Source organism: Stereum hirsutum (assembly GCF_000264905.1).
Source record: "Stereum hirsutum FP-91666 SS1 unplaced genomic scaffold STEHIscaffold_7, whole genome shotgun sequence".
Classification (NCBI taxonomy): domain Eukaryota; kingdom Fungi; phylum Basidiomycota; class Agaricomycetes; order Russulales; family Stereaceae; genus Stereum; species Stereum hirsutum.
In genome coordinates, this window is record NW_006763137.1 from 1,402,410 (window position 1) to 1,420,022 (window position 17,613).

The 17,613-nt window shown below is 50.8% G+C and overlaps 6 protein-coding genes across 6 annotated transcripts; all 6 read left to right on the top strand.

Annotated features, from left to right (window-relative positions):
- The first annotated feature begins 392 nt into the window (after positions 1–392).
- STEHIDRAFT_168672 (gamma-glutamyltranspeptidase) lies at positions 393–2,875 on the top strand. The gene is made up of 8 exons (XM_007304324.1): positions 393–683; positions 840–913; positions 967–1,006; positions 1,070–1,310; positions 1,391–1,800; positions 1,861–2,186; positions 2,240–2,293; positions 2,346–2,875. The coding sequence occupies exons 1-8, from the start codon at positions 480–482 to the stop codon at positions 2,755–2,757; spliced, it is 1,761 nt and encodes a 586-aa protein (XP_007304386.1). The 5' UTR covers positions 393–479; the 3' UTR covers positions 2,758–2,875.
- Positions 2,876–2,911: 36 nt separating this feature from the next.
- Positions 2,912–6,315, top strand: STEHIDRAFT_168673 (uncharacterized protein; the record flags this gene model as incomplete). Its single annotated transcript, XM_007304325.1, has 7 exons — positions 2,912–3,122; positions 3,190–3,264; positions 3,323–3,358; positions 3,427–3,486; positions 3,547–3,719; positions 3,780–4,741; positions 5,294–6,315. The coding sequence occupies 6 exons, from the start codon at positions 2,912–2,914 to the stop codon at positions 4,644–4,646; spliced, it is 1,422 nt and encodes a 473-aa protein (XP_007304387.1). The 3' UTR covers positions 4,647–4,741; positions 5,294–6,315.
- Positions 6,316–6,774: 459 nt separating this feature from the next.
- On the top strand, positions 6,775–8,639 carry STEHIDRAFT_147245 (uncharacterized protein). The gene is made up of 7 exons (XM_007304326.1): positions 6,775–6,914; positions 6,993–7,116; positions 7,198–7,367; positions 7,475–7,594; positions 7,660–7,978; positions 8,035–8,175; positions 8,240–8,639. The coding sequence occupies exons 4-7, from the start codon at positions 7,540–7,542 to the stop codon at positions 8,562–8,564; spliced, it is 840 nt and encodes a 279-aa protein (XP_007304388.1). The 5' UTR covers positions 6,775–6,914; positions 6,993–7,116; positions 7,198–7,367; positions 7,475–7,539; the 3' UTR covers positions 8,565–8,639.
- Positions 8,640–8,976: 337 nt separating this feature from the next.
- Positions 8,977–10,657, top strand: STEHIDRAFT_168674 (uncharacterized protein). Its single transcript, XM_007304327.1, has one exon. The coding sequence runs from the start codon at positions 9,062–9,064 to the stop codon at positions 10,106–10,108; it is 1,047 nt and encodes a 348-aa protein (XP_007304389.1). The 5' UTR covers positions 8,977–9,061; the 3' UTR covers positions 10,109–10,657.
- Positions 10,658–12,036: 1,379 nt separating this feature from the next.
- STEHIDRAFT_79359 (alpha/beta-hydrolase) lies at positions 12,037–13,880 on the top strand (the record flags this gene model as incomplete). The annotated part of the gene is made up of 11 exons (XM_007303993.1): positions 12,037–12,130; positions 12,194–12,288; positions 12,378–12,460; positions 12,557–12,633; positions 12,704–12,737; positions 12,798–12,947; positions 13,006–13,100; positions 13,163–13,181; positions 13,249–13,292; positions 13,376–13,503; positions 13,586–13,880. The coding sequence occupies 11 exons, from the start codon at positions 12,040–12,042 to the stop codon at positions 13,622–13,624; spliced, it is 855 nt and encodes a 284-aa protein (XP_007304055.1). The 3' UTR covers positions 13,625–13,880.
- Positions 13,881–14,504: 624 nt separating this feature from the next.
- Positions 14,505–16,231, top strand: STEHIDRAFT_157059 (uncharacterized protein; the record flags this gene model as incomplete). Its single annotated transcript, XM_007304328.1, has 4 exons — positions 14,505–15,294; positions 15,350–15,664; positions 15,714–16,115; positions 16,170–16,231. The coding sequence occupies 4 exons, from the start codon at positions 14,505–14,507 to the stop codon at positions 16,229–16,231; spliced, it is 1,569 nt and encodes a 522-aa protein (XP_007304390.1).
- Between the last annotated feature and the right edge of the window lie 1,382 nt (positions 16,232–17,613).

Consider the following 17,613-nt stretch of genomic DNA (forward strand, 5'->3'; position numbering starts at 1 on the left):
TTCCAAAGGCCGACTGATGGAATGTTTACCGTACAAGTTGCCGCCGTTTCACAGTAAATATAGGAACGAAAAACAGGAGGTTCAGTGGTCTGATAAGGCTGCGCAAGCCATAGTAATATCCAAAGAGATTAGGCAAATAAATCCCCTGAAAAGATGCTGAAGAGAGATTATGGTGGAGTGTAAGGCGTGTGGACCACAGTCGATATTCCGAATAAAAGCGGGTGGTGGCGGCGAACAAGAAGATTCGCCGAATGCCGAGGCCCCAGGGAGAACAAAAATAGCCGAGGTGCGCATGGTCGCTGCTTTCAAAACTTCATGATGTTGAATGTTGGGCATGATAGGCGCCTCCAAGGAACGATCTCCTGAACCTGCATCCATCGAGCTATATAAATGCGAAGTCCACTGGATGATCCCCGCTCGCGGTCTTTGGCCTCCTTCCCCCACTTCACTGGTAGCGCGTTCTGCTCCTAACGACTCGGATGCGCCTCACGATGCGGTCGTCTGCGCTGTCGCTGCTCTGCGGGCTCTCAGCCATTCATAGTACTGCTGGAGTGTCTATTCCTCGAAACCAGCAGGAAAGTTACAAATCTACCGGGAAACATGGCGCTGTAGCTAGCGAAGTCGCAGTTTGCTCTGAGTCTGGGGTTGAAATGCTCAAGATGGGTGGTACAGCGGCAGATGCGGTGAGTAGCACTTACTGCTGGTCATACTTGTTTGCATGTGGTAGGCCAGGTGCAGAGAAGTTCATATAGAAGCTGGGAGATATACCTGAATATCTGTGCAAACACACTTTTGAACTCTCGTGTCACTGTCTCTGTATTTTACTCATAAACGTAAAGATTATTGCTACAGCACTTTGCGTCGGCACTATCGCAGCCTACCACTCCGGGATCGGAGGAGGTGGGTTCATGATGTGAGCTGACGCATATTTCTACGATCAAACGGGACGCTGACCTTCTTCCTCAGTGTACGATCTCAAAATAGTTCGGAACATTCGTACGAAATGGTAGGTCCGATTCGTTCACGGTCGACAATCGTGGTTCCGGCTGACGTGCATGTGCTCAAATAGATTGACTTCCGTGAGACGATGCCCGGTCTCGGTAACGAGACCATGTACGTTGACAGCAATGATACGACTGCTTCAACCGTCGGAGGACTCGCTGTCGGCACACCCGGCGAGATGCGAGGATGGGAGATGTTGCACAACCGGCACGGAAAGTTGCCATGGGCGACACTTTTCCAACCCGCTATCAAACTGGCAGGCGAAGGCTTCAAGGTCACTGTTGACCTTGCCGCTGCTCTTTCGAACAGTGAGTGTTTCTTGTTCGTCGAGTCGATTTCGCTGCACATAATTCGGACATTTTACGAAAGCTGATTATTTTTACCCTAGCCTCGTACCCCTTCCTCACGACCGACTCTCGCTGGGCCGAAATTTACGCACCTAATGGTTCCCTTCTGCTGGAGAACGACACTTGCTACCGTAAAGACTATGCCAAGACCCTCTCCACCATCGCCGAGCAAGGTCCCGATGCATTCTACACCGGTCCGATCGCGGAAAATGTCACAGCTGCTGCCCAGGCCCGCGGAGGGATTCTCCAGATGTCTGACCTCGCGAACTATTCAGCTATTCTGAGGACCCCCTCGAATATCACGTACCGGGACAGATACAGGATCTTCTCGACCATAGCGCCGAGCTCGGGGAGTGTTGTTCTCAGCGCTTTGAAGATATTCGAGGGTTATTCTGGGGGTGCGGAGCCCGATGACCCAGCTATCAACCTCACCACACACAGATTGATTGAGGTGGGTGTCCTTTTCCCCGGTAATAAGAGCAGTATTTTGACAGTCGGGACATCATTATAGGGCACAAAATTTGCGTACGGCCAGCGCACGACCTTCGGCGACCCTGCGTTCACAGCCAACGTCTCTGAGCTTGAGCAGTATTATCTGCAAGAAAGCACCGCAGCCGCCGTTCGCGCGAAGATCTCGGATAACACCACTTTCGCCGTTGAGTACTACGATCCGGAGAACTATATCTCTCTCAATGACTCCGGGACATCGCATATGGCGGCTGTCGACCAGTGGGGCAACGCCGTGTCGTTGACCACGACGGTAAACTTCTATTGGGGCAGCCAAGTTATGACTGCGGATGGTATCATTTTGAACGACGAAATGGATGACTTCTCGAGGTATGTTGTTCGTCGGTGTGATTGCAGTGGGTTATGCTCAATGACGTCTACAGCCCTGGCCAGACGAACGGCTTTGGATTCACTGCTAGCCCCATCAACTACATCAAGTACGTTTATTCTCCTCACACATCTTTCTATAACTCAAGCCTCTCTCTCTAGACCTTTCAAACGCCCACAATCCTCCATCTCTTCCTCAATTGCCGAGGACCTCCACACCGGCGAGCTCGTCATGGCCACCGGTTCTGCCGGTGGCTCCCGCATCATCACTGCAACGTTGCAAAATTTACACCACCACCTCGACCAACACATGACCGCCTACGAGTCGGTGCACCAGTCCCGATGGCATGATCAGCTCTCAGGTACAACGTACTTCGAAATCGCGGCGCCGAATTTGGGGATTGCTGGGTTCAGTAATGCGACGGTGGCGTATCTGGAGTCGATGGGATATAATGTCACATATGAGGATGAGAGCGGGAGTACCAGTCATGTTATTGTCAAGCATCTGGATACAGGGTTGTTCGAGGCAGCGAATGATCCAAGGAAGGCGGCGGGGGCTGGCGTGGCATATTAGGCTCGGTGTATTAGGCTCTTCGACGCTCCAGAGGGGTAAAATATCTTGTCGTTGCGTTAGACATGTTAGCATATTAGAACGTTGACGCGGATGATCCGCGAATTATTGACTGTCTGTCAAATGACACTGTTGGGATGCATTGTACAAGGAGGATATGTGCCACCTGATTGGTCCGGCAACTCGCGGCCCAATCCGAAATGTTGTTGTCGTCATCGATTTCCCCACATTAAAGGTTAGAAGTCGGCACTGGCACGCGCCCACATCTTCTCCCTCACCTGCACTCTCGTTTGCTCTCGCCAGCAAATCAAGCCCTTTGGCATTGTTCTCCCAATTGGTCAATATTCTCGTCCAAAAAGACACACTAGGTGATCTTGGCTGCATTGACGAGACTGGAGCCTGCCCCTGTCTGACCATTGTGGCCCTATCCACTAGCTTTCGGTCTTCCGGTGGTTGTTGTTACAGCGGTCCATAAGCTCATCTTCGTACTCCTCTGGGCTATTCATATCGGTTTGTTTTCATCAAATTCACGATCCGCATCATTACTGACGTATTTTATGGTCTACAGGGTCTATTGAACCAATCTATACGAAGCTTCGCATAGGTGGCGTCTCAGCTCTCAGTCTCGCCATGTATCGCATAACTTGACTGACGAATAACACGGTCTCTCAGCCCTCTCGGAGTATCAAGACCTATCTCAGCTTCTTTCAGACTTTGCTGTCAACCTATTTCGTGCGTAGACCTTTCAGCGCTTGAGAAGTGCATTGCTCAACATATGTCTTCCATACGTAGCCCACCGGAAGGCCTCCTCCAAATTACTCCGCACCGTCACTAAGGAAGCTCATCTGGATACACAGATGGATCCACCATCAGAACCTTCTACCTCTTCTACACCTCGCATTTATGATGCGCAGGCGCCTTACAATCACGACGATGCGGATCTTATCCTAAGAAGCTGTGACAATGTGCGTGTTCGTCGCACCAGCAGTCTTCCCTATGCCTATTAAGAACCTCTTTCGGTGTAGGTGGACTTCCGTGTCCATCGCGTGATGATTTCGAGGGCATCTAGTGTCTTCAAAGAACTTCTATCCCTACCACAAGGCGTCTACTCGACCGGCATCCAAGCCAATATTCCAGATGATACACGAGATGGTCTCTCTATCGTCCGCATCCCCGAAGAAACAGAACACTCCCTTACCCTCCTCCTTGGGCTCTGTTACCCAGGCTACCACTCAGACTTCCGAAACGTTTCCGACGTAAAAGCCGCCCTGCGCATCGCCGACAAGTTTCAAGTCCACAGCGTCTGGAAAGTCGAACCTCCACTGTGGCGAGCTATGGAACATGAACCAGAGACCGTCTTCCTCCTCGCTTGTCGCTGCAGTATGCCGGACCTATCCAGGGCGGCTGCGAAGCTGACCCTACGACAGATCAAGTCGGTACTGGACGTGGCGGTGAGTGACGCTGATGCAGCAGCGTACCTCCGCCTCATGCGCTACCACGCCGAATGTGTACGGGCGGCCGTTCAAGTCACGACAAACTTCGACTGGATAAACGGCTCACGAATCCCTTGTGCTATCGGCGAGACGCAGAAAAGCGGTTCGTGCATCTGTCCGCGCATCACTCAGTGGACGGCGGGGTACTTCAATCGGAGCAGCGTCGTGTCGTACAGCATCCCGAAATGGATGATGGGATATATGGAGAGGTGCAGGGCTGCATTGGAGAAGAGTCCGCAGGGAAGCACAGTGCAGCATTGGAATAGGCTGCTCCCTTCGTTGGCGAAGGCGAGCGAGTGTGCGTCATGCAGGGAGAAGGTGTTTGAGCATATCGAGGAGTTTGGGGATTTGTTTGCGTCGATGGTGGATAAGAGGGTGGCTGCTGTGAGTGTCCTGTGACTGTGTATGCTGGCGATGTGGTCTGGGGGTGGCGTGTCGTTGGATGCTGAGCGTTTTCGGTTCTAGGTGGATCTGCCCTGACTGGAACGATGATGGTGAGCATGATGTCTGCCCTATTCCAAAGATTCCAACTGATCCAACGGACGTAGATGTGTAGGTTTTCGACGCAGTATACCCTCTGTACATCAGTTGTGTGCTCTAATGGTCTTCTGTACTGTATGCCATGTTTTACTAGCTTATTCTGAACGTTTTGTAGTATCATTTGTATTCGCTCCTTCCATCTCTTCAATATTGCTTGATCCCGGCACCTACCGGTGGCTCTGCATCTGCGCTCCCGCAGACTCGCCAAATTGACTCGCTTTGCTTTTTCCCGGAGCGATTCCCTTTAAGCTTTGACGCTCGATGAACACATCCAATTCCCTAACATGCCTGCACTATAAGCTCTTTGTACGCAAGATAGAACGAGTGGCTTGATTCCGATATAAAGCCACTCCGATCATACCAACCTTGTCTATCTTGGCCTTGCGAGGCGGTCTTCAACACCAGTCAAACGCTGTTTCGGGATCTTCAGGTAAGTTATGTCTCTCACCACATCTAATCCGTAGAATAATGAGTGGCACATACTGACCTTTACGAACTTCATAAAGTCAACGCCGGCCGCGAGTGTACCATGCCCGCGACTGATCAGGATCCTTCGTTCGAAGTCAGCGACTTCGGTCCACCGTTTGACCGCGAGAGCGCGAATGTCATCATTCGCTCCAAAGACGACGTCGACTTTCGAGCCTCTAGAGCCATTCTGGTCGAAGCATCTGAGTTCTTCCAAGACTTGTTCGTCAACGCCACTGTAGACGACGCAAGAGACGATCTCCCTATCGTCAAAGTGGAAGAGCAGCGCAATACTGTCGAATCCCTCCTTCGCTTGATATATCCCATGGACAATCCTATCGTGACAGATATATGGGAGATAGAAGCCCTCATACGCGCGCTGGACAAGTACCTTATCACGACCTACCCTCGGTTCGTCGAGAGCCTCCTCAAGGATGCGATGAGCAGAAGCCCACATTTGGTATCCGCAATAGCACTCAAGTACGACATGCCACAAATCGCGGATGACGCAGTGCTGGAGACTCTTCGCCGCCCGTTATTCTTCACCGAAGGGTACACGAACACCCGTCGCTTGTTCACAATCATCAGTAGAGAGAGGTTCACCAGACTCATGCGGTATCATCTCGAATGCGTTTCCGAGGATTGTGCCGTTCTACGGGCCATGGAAGTGACCACGAACCCGTCCGAGTCCAGTACTCCTTGCTCTGAGCATCTTCCCTGCGTTTGGTACCTCCCCACCACTCCTCGTGCTGATTCCGCATCTGCCGAGGCGTGGACCAACTCGTGCAGATGCGCGAGACAGACCGGAATGGAACACGCCGCCAGTGGCACTCGATCATTCACAGTGCCTGTCTGGGTGGTCAATTTCATGCGAAAGTGCAGGGCTCTTCTCAGCGACAGGCCACATTGGGAGACATTGACGAAAGAGGGTGTGGACGATCAATTGATGGCTCCGTTTATCCAAGAGGCGGCGAGGTGTCATTGGTGCAGGAGGAGAGCACAGGAAGAACTGCCGCGATTCAGGGAGAGAATCGTTGCACTGATCAAGGAAGGAATCATATCAGTGCGTGTACTGTCATTTTTAGCATCCATAGTCGAACTGATTCAATGCGCCATGTATATCTCTTTGGATCCTAGCAGAGAGTCGTCTCACCGTGTGGTGCCCGAGGTCGCACTATCTCTACGAGCTAGATATTGTGCTACGCTGTGTTGAAAAAAAATCTGATATAAACGTATTATTACTGTCCGTTGCATGAAATCTCTCGGTCAAAGAATCACAGCCAACAGCTCTGGTCTTTCTCTTTGCAAAAGAAGACTGCAGGCGATTAGCTGTTGTTCAGTTCTGCGCGACTTCTCACGCCACAGACGCGTCGTAAATTGGCTTCGACTTTTAGTAGGTTTACCTGGTTTTACAGACCGCTTTTCCTTGCACGACCACCACCACTAGTTTACCACATAGGGCACCTCGATCTTTCTTTGTTAATTCAAGCATTATTTTGATCGTACAACATCAATCCGCGACCGAAGTTTGTACTCGGTAATACGGAATCTGAAGCCATCATGGCTGCCAACCTCGAAACTCGCCGCACAATGATATCCACGGGCCCCTTCCCGTCTCCGGAATTGTCTCTGCTTGGGCAGAAACATCCAAGTGTCTTTCAGGCACGGTTTTCTCTCTCTTGCCTCACCATCTTATACCACGAAATGGTAGAATGAGACTTGACGTTCTCTCAAAGATAGATGTTCTCTTCCCTCGGTCGTTGCATCTTGAACAAGCTCTGAAGAACGAACGGTTTCATTCATCGTACTATACGGGCAAGGGATCTCTCTTAGATATTTTGAAAGGTGCCAGGGACCTGAAGAGGTACGCTTCGTCCTCAGTTATGCGAGTTTGAATCTCGTTCTAACCTTTCTTGGATGACCTCTCCGACTTCGTCTGGCGAAGTATTGGCAGCCTGTATGCACTTAGCACCTCTCGTCTGCTCCCGGACGTCTGGGCTATCAACAGTGGAACTCTCCACCTCAATGTGGGAAAGACGACGTACGAAGGTCTTGGTGTACAGGGCAGTAAGGTGCATGGAGTATTCAAAGGGAAAGGGGTGGAGGAGCAGTACCGTGCGTTCATCTCTAACATGATACCAACATCACCCTTCCTATATCACCATGTTTCTCTTTTGCGCTACACTTCTGGCAGCAAGTGGATTGACTTTACTGCGCCAAAGATATCACGATCCCTCTGAATCCTTCGTCGGGAGAGGACAAGACCAAGCTCGCCCGCTTTCAGAAGATGCTGGAAACACAGAAACAAGAATGGGAGTTTGTGTTCTGCTTTGATGGCGAAGGTATGTGGTATATATATCTTCGCCCTCGACTTGGCTTGAAGTTGAATCATGTGTCATGCTTGTAGTGGACCTACCCGCCGGCCACATATTCTCTCCCACTTCGTCTACCAAACCATATTCCATCCAACCATCCGTTCATCAAGCAACGAACGTCCATGCACCTCAATTTTTGCTCTCGCAACGGCCTACCTTGAAACCTCACCCGAATAAAAAGAGGAAGCTCGCACACTCGGAAGGGGCTAAAGCCGCTGATCCTATGGACGTGGATGATTGCGTAGAACATAATACTGAGGAGCCTCAACTGGAGGATGCGATTGAGGATTGGGAAGTGAAAATGGGTGAACTTTTCGAGTGGGTTGGAATGGCAGGACTGGGTGCACAGCGGTGAGCATTCCTTATCGTTATGTTACCAGCATCTCCTGAAGTGTCGCTTGTTGTAGGCTACAAGCTAACGACCAGGTCGACCCATATGTCGCCGTCTATATGCCACCCGCGCCCGTCGACATACAAGAAATCACCCACATGCAGTGGAAGGGCCTTATGCATCCAGTATTCGTACAAGCTCTTGTCGATGGCGTTACGTGAGTGCGTCATCCTCAACCTCATAAAATGCTCAATCTTTTCCTTCTTGACCAACTTTTAAAGTCGCGGGTTGCGCGGCTCCGAAGAGCACACTCCCTCCCCATCTGCCTCCCGAAACCGATCGTTTGTCGCGCTTACTCTCCACGTGGCGGCACACTCACCAGCCCCAGGTGTCAAACTCGCTTTGAAAGGCAAGGCGCCAGGTATCTCGAAGGTTCCGAGGGGACCTGGGGAGGGTGAGGACTGTGCATGCGTTATCTTGGTGCCAGAGGGTTCAGTTGGCTCGGACCACGGCATCGAGGCGATACAGGATGTGAAGGAAACAAAGGACCGGGGTCGATGGGCGATGGTTGAGAGTGTGGGGAGGTGGGATACAAGGTTCGGATGATCAGATGTTGATGGTGCTTTCGTGATGGCGTACTGTTGCTCTTGTTTGCATATGATGGCTAGTACAGGAGGTGGGCATCAGTGGCAGTTGAGTGGCAGAATGGACTTATCAGTGACATAAATTTGGGCACCGTCTTGCACGCCAGTACTGGCTCACAACAAGACATGCTCGCGTATTATTGTGATAAGAGAGGCCCTGCTGGCCAATGCAATGAGCAGAACAGTTGAGTGATTGCGATTCCATTGTTTAAGAGGCAGTGGCGTGGTGGCACCGGTACCGGAACATCGTGTGGCACAGCGGGGACAGGTTTGGATTACGTAAGCATGCTGTGCCTGAACGAACGCGTGCAAATTTTATAGAAGCGAACAAACGCGTCGCCTGTTTCGTCTTGCCTTGTTCTTGCCCCAGCCCATCCACAGCGCTCTTATACCCCGCCTTCGCATACCCCTTTGCTTCACTTATTTACCCCCCAAAAGTACATCACATCTATCAAAACAATGGGCCGTTCATTCTACTCCGTCTCCCAGCCTGCTCAGCCTCAGCCACAGATTGCGTCTCCCCATCATGAGGACGCGACCGCCAACCCGGAGATGCCCACCCCATCTTACAGAAAATGGTCTGAGGAACACCCATTCGACCCCGAATCCGAAGAGTTCTTCAACAATGCCGTCTACGAAGCCTTCCTTCAGCCTGGTTCGCCGATTTCGCCCATGTCACCCGCGTCTCTGTCAACAGCGTCCTCGTCTGAGCGCTCTAGCTCTCGAGACCTCTCCCCTCCGCACTTCCGTGACACGCAGGAAGACCAGCCAAGTGGAGTTGTGTCAGGAGAGTCCAATGGTCATGTTCAAGAACACGACGCGCCTCGTCGTCGTGCTCCTAGAACGAGCACGGGAAGTCACGTACCTACAAGGTTGCTCGCCACGCGCTCCGCCACCCGTACCAACATCCGCACCTACCGCCCTCTCTTCACTGAGAGTGACTCAGATGACGAACACGAGAACAACCCTACTGAGCCAGCTCCTCTTCCACTCCCGCGTCTGAGCACATCCTCCATAACCCCCATCCCTCTCCCTTCCGTCGGTCTACGCACTCGAAGTGGTCTTGCCAGCGCAAGGCCACACGATGACGTTACTCCATGGCCCCGCAGTACCCACCATCTTGCACCGTCCGACGCGGACACCCTCATACAGCCTATCACCCCTCCCCAAGCCCTCCGCGAACTCTTTGCAGAAACCGAACCATCGTTCATCGCGTCTACGCCAGTCCACGCCGGTGCAATTCCGATTCCTCTCACTCCATCTACTCCTGCGGCGAATACAAGTCTCGTAGGCGCGATGATCTCTCCTTCCCCGCCTCCCAGCGTCACACCCAGATTGTATTCGTGGACCGGTGCCGAGGCGTTGCCTAGCCTGAGGATCCCGGAGAGTCCTAGCGCCGGTAGAGAGAGGGAGACCAGGGATAGAGGCGTCTCCACTGGTAGTCCACCCGGGAGAGGTCTGAGGACCGTGAACGGGCCGAGGAACGCGAGGTGGCCTGTCTACTAGAGGATGTGGCATTCTTGGTGTGGGGATACGGACATCGAGTTCTAGTTATGCTCAAGGGGGGCAAGGGAGTTTGGTTCGGACATCTCGCTCCCTGTTGATCGTTGCGGTGAGCGCGTCTTGGTGGCAGTAGAGGTCGCCCAAAATTCATGCTGTATATTTCTTCAGTCTTCCTCACCGTTCAACTTCTTTATGCTCTTCATCTATCCTTTTCCCTTTCCTTCTCTGTAAAATTGCTTGTGCTTGATTTCGGATCATCCATGCGCCACACAACATCTCCACCCAATCTACATCTCGCTTGCTCGGTCGGTTCATATTCCGCAGGCTCGGGGTGTCACGTTTCTCTTTGGGCCGCGTTGTTGACAATTCTCATATTTCTTATCGTGTCGTGTCATTGTACCGTGTTCTCTGCTCGCTGCTATGCTCTGGCTGTCTTAATTGCTCACTTCTGGATTGTATATATTCGTACACTTCTCCGGGATACCATTGTAACACTGACTGTCGGCTGCTTGCTGCCCCCTTGTTCCTCTGCGCTATTTATAGAACGCTCGCCACAATTAGATATGCTTCCGTTCCCTGTGCCAGGAACCTGGTCTGCGAATCTCATCCGCGACCACCACAGCTCTCGAGTCTTGCTCTCTCTCTCACCAGACTGACCTCTACCTGACGATTACGACCTCCAAACCGCCTATTCACTCACTGGAGGTTATATATGCGACAGCGTAGCATCAAGTCCTTGCCATCCTGTAAAGCCGCTTGTACCATACTTGCAGTCGTGTCAGCATATTTCCGGTGAGCTTTGACTCCTTTCTTTGCCTGAACCTTTTTTTCTCACAGAGGGTGGTCGAGTAGTAAGATGTGGAACCCAAACCAAAAAAAAATGCATGTGATTTCTTCCTTGAGCCGAGATGATCACCATCCGAACTGATTGACCTCTTCGTCTATAAAGGATAGACATGATTGACTACTACATACAGCAGCCGGAACAGCAGATGACCTGGACAGCTGGACATCCTCGACATCAGCTCTCTTACATTCGCGTCTACGTCATGGTAACTTTCGCATCGCGTATCAGAAATAGCTGGAAGTAGAGAAGTGGGTTTACGATGGGTCTGATCGATCACATCGACTGGCCTGTCATCCGAGGGAATGTCGCATGCGGTGTGTCTTCTTTCTTTCTTCCTCGATCTGTTATACGTTGCTTACAAGGGTCTTCACTGTATCTTGGCTTTGTGCTGGTACCACAGCAGGAACAATTGGGGCTTTTTGACATGGTGAAGAAGACTTTCTCAGCTGGGACAGATCTCGAACATACTCCTATAACGATCTGAATATCTTAGCGTGTAAGTACTTGAGGATGGTAATCAGCTCACTTTTATGAAGATAGTATGCCCAATTCGGCACACGCAGTTGGCCATCGTCAGCGTACAAGAGTGGATCGTTGAGGTCTATGCAGTCGTGCGAAGACGATGATCTGCGAACACATTCCCTAGTTTACATGACTTCGTGCTGCGCCTGCTCAGCAGACCACTGTCCGCTGCGACCCACAAAACTCGTTTCTCTTCGTTTAACCTACCCACCCTCGTTCTCTTTGCTTGTGATTCTGATATGGCATCACTCATCAACTTGCTATTCGTTGGTCGGTCGCTCTGCTCACACGACCTCGCAGTTGAGGGTCATCTGCTCACTCGCAACGCATAGTCGATTCTCATGACTGGCGTTCAGGTTGACCCTTCAAATTTTCATGTGCGGGCACGGATTCAGTTGCAGTCGCGACGGCGAACTCTTTATTAACGCTGCAAGCCAGGAATATGACCTCTCGAGTCTCTCGAGCCTCCTAGGTGTCTTGTCTGTCTTGAGTGTTACCTTGCCGTTGCACAGGGCCGAGAAAATAATCACCCATCCTCTGTTCAAGCACTCCCACCTCTATTACGATGCGCTCTGCCGCTGTTGTCCCATTCTTGTTTAGTGGACTTCATATATTGGTCACTCGAGCTAATCCGGTGAAGAGGACCATATCGGAGAGTACGTGTATTCCTCTTCACCTCAGCCTCGCCTGAGAAGTTTACTGATATATAATGCATATAGCTGTTTACGATGATTTGGTCTTCTACTTCCAGTACGCTTCGTCGGCGTATAGCACCACCTGTGCTAGCCCAAACGGGAACACGCTCGTCACAGAGGTAAGTAAATCGTCATTATATCCTACACAGTCCACGCGTATTATCCCCTGTCAACGACGTGCTAAGGATCCGATATCCTCCGTTTTCAGTTCAGTGACACGGGCACGGACACACAAGGGTTTATCGCTCGAGACGACACTCGAGAGGAAATTGTGGTTGCTCTTCGCGGAAGGTTGGTACAACTCTCCATTAGTGTTATCGACGAGCCTTCGAATCATCCAGTCGATATTCATTACGATTCCGTCATGTCGTGGTTGGGTCGATAAAGCTCCAGCGCGGAAGATTTTCTGACCGATGTTGAGTTGGTACTGGAGGACTTTGTCGTGACCGGTACTTCACCACCAGGTGAGACGTCTCTATTATCTCCCTCTGACTTCACACCCTGATGACTCTCACATCCTGCGATCAAAATAAGATGGCACAACCGCGCACACAGGATTCTTGAACGCGTAGGCATACCAGTTCTTTATTGTTCTCGGCCACCGTAACTGACGCCTGTATATCTTAAGCTGGAACGCTGTTGTCGATACTGTCCTGTCTGAGGTTACGAGCCAGCTCTCCGATAACCCAGGCTACGCAATCGTCACCAGCGGCCATTCACTCGGAGGCGCCCTATCCTCTCTCGCTGCTATCACATTACAGCAGAACTTCCCTTCCTCGTGCGTCGAGCTGGTCATTATCTATAAACCTGTACTCAGATATAACATTTCTACATAGGATTGTCCGGATGTATACCTACGGTCAGCCGAGGACGGGAAATGATGATTACGCGTTCTGGGTGAACGATGAAATTGGGTCGAATGCATTCAGAGGTACGTGATTCCTCGATGTCATTCAACACATATTAGTTCGACAACTCATGGTCTATCACTAGTTGTGCACACTACGGATGGGTATGTTAGCTTGCTCTTCTCATCGTTCTCTACGTAGCTGATCTTTGTATGACTCGTCGACATGAAGAGTGCCAACAATCATCCCTACATCTCTCGGCTACCGACACCACGGTACGTTCCATTATCATTGTCATGTAATCTCACGCGCTTGCCGGATGTTCACTGTATTTGTTTAAATATATTCCTCTATGTAGGTATCGAGTACTGGCAGAACCCGGACCCGCCATCTGCGGACACAACGACAGAGTGTGCAGCAGATGGGGAAGACCCGACTTGCTCTGCCTCCATACCCAGCGGGGGTATCGATGCCGCCCATACCGAGGTCAGTGTTGCCTGCCTGAACTCTGGAAACAGGTTCGATTTTGTGGGAAATGCTAATATTCACCATTCCATTTGACAAACAGTACTTCGACATTCTCGCTATTACCCCTTTCTGCTCGTAGACTGCAGAAATACTACGAGACGATGCATGAGGGGGTACGGGATCAGAAAGTAGAGTTCATAGGAGTGGACATTGCGGGAGCGACCTTGGAGGTTGCTCGACTGTCCACCTTGAATTTCGTCGGTGTGCTAGGCAAGGCTAGCTTCATCAGGCTCTCGACACCTCATTCTTTGTCTTGGTAAATAGGAAAAACATCGGGAAATAGCATTTTTGAACTGGACATTGGGTTGAATACTAACCTTACCATTCACATCGATGCGACAGAATCCCGCTCTAAAGTTACGCAGTCGTCATAAGTCCTGTCAGCCCAGTATGGCCTGGAAGTACGCTGTAAATAATCATGTGGAAGGATTCAAGAGCTCATAGTATTAAACCTCAGCTTGGGGAGAGTTTCATTATCATTGCCCTCGACTTGACGAAACCTGCGGAGGAAGACATGTGGCGTGCGGTGGCGAGCATTTGTTTGTCCTTGTTAGGATTCAAATATTCAAAGCCAATGCCCTCCGCGACCGAATCCAAGTTCTACGCGGTCTGGCTTTCTTCTCGACACTTATCAGTCTCCCAAAGGCAGAGTAGCCTGTCGTTCAACCGTCGTGCGTCTTGTTGAATACGTGCACTACGGGAGCCGAGAGAAAAAGAGAGGAAACACTCGTCGGGGGATACCGAGATTACACGTGCGGTACGTAGAACGACTTGCTTCTAGCACGAGGTGAAGTTGAAGTAAGTACGAACGAGGAATGAAATTGATACTCTAACATCTGACTCTTTAATACACATTGCAGCTTTTCCTTGCTACATACCCCTCCTTCAATAAAACGTCCATTTTGTCCCTCGTTCTACTTCAAACAAACTTCAAATCACCGAACCGTCACGCATTCGCCATGCCTGATTCGTCTTCGCAACGCCCATCCATCGATCTCCAGACTCTATTCACACTCGCCTCCGGTATACGTGAACCTAATTCTCAGAATATTTGGAGGGCTACCTCCTCGGTTGTCAAAGGCGACAAACGCACACCCGGGCCCCAACTCTTGGACGCCCTCGCCGCCCTCGCCGTCTGCAAGGCGAAGGGCCAGGTGGTTGCCGTAGGTGTTACAATCACCCAAGGACTCGTGACCCTTCATGTTGCCGAAAACTGCCCTGTTTCAGAGAATGTCATCAACCACCTCAAGGACACCGTGCGTCGCATCAAGGAGATCCGTTCGTTTGCACTGCGCCTACCGCGCTCTCCTCCAGACGTCCAGGACTCCGCCCTTTCCGAAAAGCTCGATGATATGGAGGATCGGATGATCGAGTATGCGTGGCCTAAACTCAGGCAGCGCTTCCGCAAGCGATACGACGGCTTCAACAAGCTCCTTCGAGACGTTGTCTATGAGGACGGCAACGTACACGCTGAGGCGGACCGCAGCAACCCACCTAATAATCACACACTCGCACTTCGTCAGCGTCTCGTCGAAGGTTTGCGGAACTCAGATGCGCGCAAAAATCTCATCAAGTTCGCGGAGGCGTTGGACATTATGGATGCTGCACTCCGGGACGTCGTGACTCCGACAAAAGAGGATTCGGCCATGGTGAATATAGCGATGCAGCTTCTGGAGGTATCATATGGCAAACGTGTTGTCGACGAGCGGGGACAGGACGTGTTAAACTTGTGCACGCTTTACCTTGACCGTAATGATTTCACCGATGATCGCCCGATACCACAATGCTCATCCGTCTTTGATAGGCTCCAGTTACGACTTGGCGCGTTGGATCAATAAACTCATCACTCCGCACCGTAACTTCTCATGCGTGTCTCGCCTCGTTACGTCTACCTCTCTCGCCCCGTTCATTGACCCAACAGTCGAGGTCGTTGCCGTCCATCCCCAACCGCCCGTCTCCATCTCTGTTAACATCACACTGGATACGATTCGGCAAGCTGCGCAGGAGTCCGGGTGGAAGAAAGATGAGGAGAAGAATGGCGAAGGGAAGTCGATCGGTGATCACGTATTGGAACAGGTTTTCGTTGACCTCCCCCAAAACCTCCGGTTACCGAAACAGGGTATGTGGATATCACCCTTTTGAGTCCTGAGTCCTCACTATCAAATCAGACGTGCCTCCTCAGCAGATACAGCCCAAGTACGAGTCTGTCTATCCTCACTGTGAATGTACGCTCCTTGCAAGCCTCCACGGACAGGCAGGCCTCTACGCGTACTTCGGTGTCTCGAAGCTGTCATGCGCCCTGTGTGGTGAGTGTTTTGCGGCGTACAGGGCGGTGATGAAGTTGGAAATACACACTCGCGGCTCCCACAGTCAACTCGTCGCCCCATGGGTGTGCCCCAAGTTCTCTGAGAAGAACGTTGAGGTGCAGGAGAAGATGAAAGAATCAATCCTTCAAAAGATCTCCAACGGCCTGGAGGCCCTCCAGTCTGCAGAGAAGGCTCGGAAGAAATCTCAGAGTTCGGTGGCCTCTGATGATAGCTATGTTCAGCGGGCAATAAAACTTCCTAGATGTACGTTGTCTCATATGCTTTCATGGCTGTGTCAGTCTTTGATATGTTTCGCAGTGGCCGCCACCATGCTAAGAGTGGAGCAAGTCATGAAAGCACGGGAGCAGTTTGGTGTCTGAAAATCAGAACCTCTTCCCCTACAGCACGCACTTAGTGATTGGCAATTATTGCAACACCTTTCCTTCTTCTCATTTTTCTTGCTCTTGCTGTGTTGTATGCTCTCTCTGTTTTGTCTGCCATCAACCAGAAAGCCCCCTCTCCCTACGACACGCTCTTAGTATTTGGTGATCAGCTATTGGCGCTACTCTTCCTCCTTTTTAGCAATCAACACCATTTATGACAGCGTAGCATCGAGTTTCATCGAGTTTTTTTACCTTCCTGTGAAGTCACTCGTACCATGCAGTCGTGTCAGCATGTTTCTAGTGAGCTTTGACTCCCTTCTTTACCTGGACCGTTTTTTCGCAAGAGGCTGGTCGAATAAGTTTGATGTGGAACCCAAACCAAAAAAAAATGCATGTGATTTTTCCTCTGAACCGAGATGATCGTCATCTGAACAGAACGAAGCTTCGTGTATAAATGTCAGGCAGAATCAACCTCTACAATAGTCAGAATAGTACAACGACAGAGTATGCAGCAGACAGAGAATCTTCCCCATCCGCTGGACTTTCCTTCCATACCTAGTGAGAGTATTGATGCTGCCCATACCGAGGTGAATGTTGCTTGCCTGAACCACAAAGACATAATTCTGCGCTAGTTACTGATGTTCACCATTCTATTCGACACACAGTACTTTGACATTCTCGCTATTGTTATGGACTACTTTTCGCTTTTCTATGACTCGTATATCTTTTATTTAACCACATATACATCATCCACTCATATGGCCGGTTGATGAACATTTCCATGGACTGGTAGGCGTGTCTCGACTCCTTTGTATTCTCGACTACGGACTACATAGCTTCTCATTGCCTCAGACTGCGACCCATAGGTTTCCATATGTCTGTGTACTATAATTATTGAGTACAGGTTTCCGCATCGACTACGGACTGGGGCGCAGCGTTCATACGACTCAGAATGACTTATTTAACTGTTTCATAGCCTTCAGGGCTGCGCATGTATTTAGTATATAAGGACGACCCTAGTAGAGGGGAGTTCTTTAACCTATTCATCTCTGTTTTATCTGGTCTCCTCAAGGGGGTGGCAGGAATAAAATAAAAAACCGGATGTAGGGGGGGGAGGGGGGCCCGGAGGGCCCTTAAACGCGAACTGTCCGGACATTACGGGAGGTCCCACGGCAGCCATTTGGAGGGTTCTTGGGGCTCACATATGATTATCTTTGTACACAGTGCTGGTAGAATTGTGAATAGAAGATGTTTTGAGTGTAAAAAGGATAATAGTGAATACTTTTAGGCTAGGTTAAGCTACGGTCGACGTCGGTCATCCCCTCCCCTAGCCTAGGCTAGGTTAAGCTACGGTCGACGTCGGTCATCCCCTCCCCTAG